This window comes from Mauremys reevesii, linkage group 2 (assembly GCF_016161935.1).
Source record: "Mauremys reevesii isolate NIE-2019 linkage group 2, ASM1616193v1, whole genome shotgun sequence".
Classification (NCBI taxonomy): Eukaryota; Metazoa; Chordata; order Testudines; family Geoemydidae; genus Mauremys; species Mauremys reevesii.
In genome coordinates this window covers 91566388-91569324 of record NC_052624.1, presented here as the reverse complement: position 1 = coordinate 91569324, position 2937 = coordinate 91566388, and the positions used below count along the sequence as shown (strand labels likewise).

Below are 2937 nucleotides of genomic sequence, written 5' to 3'. Positions count from 1 at the left end.
AGGCCTGGCCCATCCTCCAGATGCAACTGGATGCACTAATTGCTGTCTGGCAGTGGCTCAGGTTAACTCTTTCTTTTCCAGTGTGTGGTATACACTCCATCACATATGCTATTTAATATCTCATAGGTATGTGCTTATATTATATCTTTAAAATGAAACCTTGTGGCAACATTTTACATACGTTTGAAGCAAAATTACATACCAGTAATTAAGTGTATAAATGGCCTTTTTTGAAAGACAGGATAAGGTCAGTTATTAACGTACACAAGCATGTGTTATATCTCAGTAGAGGGCAACAATAGCACACAGTTGCACTGACACTGACCGGTTTGCATCTCAGTGACTGTGTACAACTGAGAGAAGACAGCAGACTCAGATTTGTAATAGGAGGGAGAGGGCTCCACGTGAGCAAATGAGCACAGATTCAGGCACCACTAGCAGCAATTAAGCATGCTAACAACCAAATTACATATTCTCCTAACATGCGCGTGCCCAGGGGCATGCACAAGTGGGGGCAAGCAGGGGCACGCGCCTCCCCCTCCCCTCTCAGTATTCTTCTAAAAAAAATGCTTTTCTGCTCTAGCTCCAGCCCCAGCCCCGACCACTACTCCAGCCCTGGTGGCTAACCACTATTCGCTGCCTCAGCCCTGGTCATGCACTGCTCCAGCCCCGGCCCTGGCATTTGAGCTGGCCCCGGTTCCAGTCCCCAGCCCCGGCTCTAATGTGCCCATCCAAAAGAGATCAAATTTAAATTCCTGTGCATGCCCCTGCTTGCTATGCCTGTAAAACAAACCAAAAATAAAGCACCTGACAGATGGAAATCACATGGGATTCTGTGCAAACAACTATACAAGTTTCACTGTACTTGCGTTCACTTCTGCTTTAGTAGATGTGGCTGCATTATCTGGAGGACACAATCCTTGATTTGCAAACATTTTTACCCCTCCAGTTTCTTTAAGGAAACAGATGAGACTTCAGCACCCTCCGCCCTCCTGGGATTTTAGCTTCTGACCACCTGACTACATACATAGTTTGACTCTTCTAAAAACTTACCCCACACATCTGCAGGGAGGAGACCTCTCATTGGATCCTGCTAAAACAACCCATTTCCTCTCCCCAGCTGCACCTCTCTCCTTGTCTCTCCACCTGAGGGGCTATTTCAGAGTCCTCTGTTTCAAGTTCAACCCAACCAGTGAGAATGTTACTGCTGCAGGTTCTTATTGTGACTTCAACATGGTCTTGTAAGTCATTTTTCTATTCTGTTCTTTTCTACATGTACCCATTCCTTCAGCAACAAGATATGTTCCAAATTCCTTCACCTTCAGGTTTATAGTATCATTTCTCCTTTTTTCTTTTTAGGTGGATATTTGCAAATAACTCTGATACAAACTCCACTGTCTGTCACCAGAGCAGGAACTAAAAGTGCATCTATGCGGTGTAAAATTTCTGGCGAAGGTTTTAATTTTAACAGTGCTTATATACACTGGTATCGACAGAGCCCTGGGGCAGCTCCAGAGAGGATTCTGTATATTGGATCAGGATCAGCTATTATGGATGAAGGCTTTGACAAAAAAAAGTTTATAGCTGATAGTTATGTTTTTGTGTCCACCTCTAAGCTCACAGTACACCAACTAACCCGAAAGGATGCTGCTACCTATTATTGTGCCACCTGGGTTCGCACAGTACTAGAAAGCCATAGACAACCCGTACAAAAACCCACTCTGCATTCTGAGCCAAGTGTATGAAACCAGACAGATCCCTTATCCTTCCTCTCTACTTGGAACCAGCTGTAGAAACTCCTGACTGGTTTCTGCAATCTGACAGGAAGAACAACAGTGTAGGACTGCAGTTTTGAATTACATTTTGTTATAAATCGCCACAAGACCTTTTAGAGCTGGACAAAGTTGTTTTGACATATAGTTTTATTCCCCACAAAAATGCAATTTCAGTTTGACTGAAGCTATTTGAAAATTAGGGTTGAATTTACAAATAGTTTCACTACAAAAATATATTTTTTAAAGTTGAAATTTCACTTTAACATTTTCAAAATGAAAGATTGACTTTTCATTTTTAAACATTTCGTTTTGAAATTTAGTCAGATTTAAAAAAAAAAACACCAAAAAGGTACAACCCTCCCCAACATAAAATAATGAAACACAAAACAAAACAAAAAATGCTTTGGCGAGAACAAAATGTTTCTTTTAATCTAAAATGAACATATTTTTCATTTTGGAGAGAAAAATCAAAATAGGTTTTATTTGGGGTTGAGCCAAAACAAATTTTGGAGGGGATTTTTCAGATGCTTACCCACATGCTTAACTTTGAGCACCTGGATAGTCTATGATCTCTGGAGAGCAGACAATCACCTATGGCAGCAAAATGTATATGTATAACTGTTTGTGCAAATTAGTAGAAAGGCGAGGAGGTCCTGAGCCAGCCCTCTGTAAGCCCAGCTCCAATTAAGAAGCATTAATTGGGGCTGGCTGAGTATACCACGCCTAATTGCTAGAAGAGAAGCACCTTCTGGCTTCATTAGCCAGGAGGCTATATAAGGCTGGGGGTCAGGGGGAGGAAAGAAAGAGAGGAGCCAAGAGCTGTGTACCCCTGCTGGCTGGAGAAGCTAGCTGTCCCCCAGATTGCTAGTCTGCAGCAGTCTGAAAATAGAAGGTGATGGGAGCTGACACTGTAAATAAAAGGCATTGGTGATTACACTCAGAAGAGGTCTCTAGCTGATTTATTGTGAGGACAAGCAAACATTTTGCTACACACAGGTTGACTGTACGTTGTGTGAAGAAATACTTCCTTTTGTTTATTTTAAACCTGCTGCATATTAATTTCATTTGGTGACCCCAAATTCTTGTGTTAAGGAGTAAATAACACTTCCTTATTTACTTTCTCCACACCAGTCATGACTGTTAGACCTCTCTCATATCCCAC

At 41.9% G+C, this 2937-nt stretch overlaps 1 gene segment (V, D, J or C); it reads left to right on the top strand.

Moving 5' to 3' along the window:
• Window positions 1–1118: 1118 nt before the first annotated feature.
• On the top strand, window positions 1119–1891 carry LOC120397928. The segment is given in 2 exon segments: window positions 1119–1241; window positions 1360–1891. Coding segments are annotated over 2 exon segments (429 nt in total).
• The last annotated feature ends 1046 nt before the right edge of the window (window positions 1892–2937 follow it).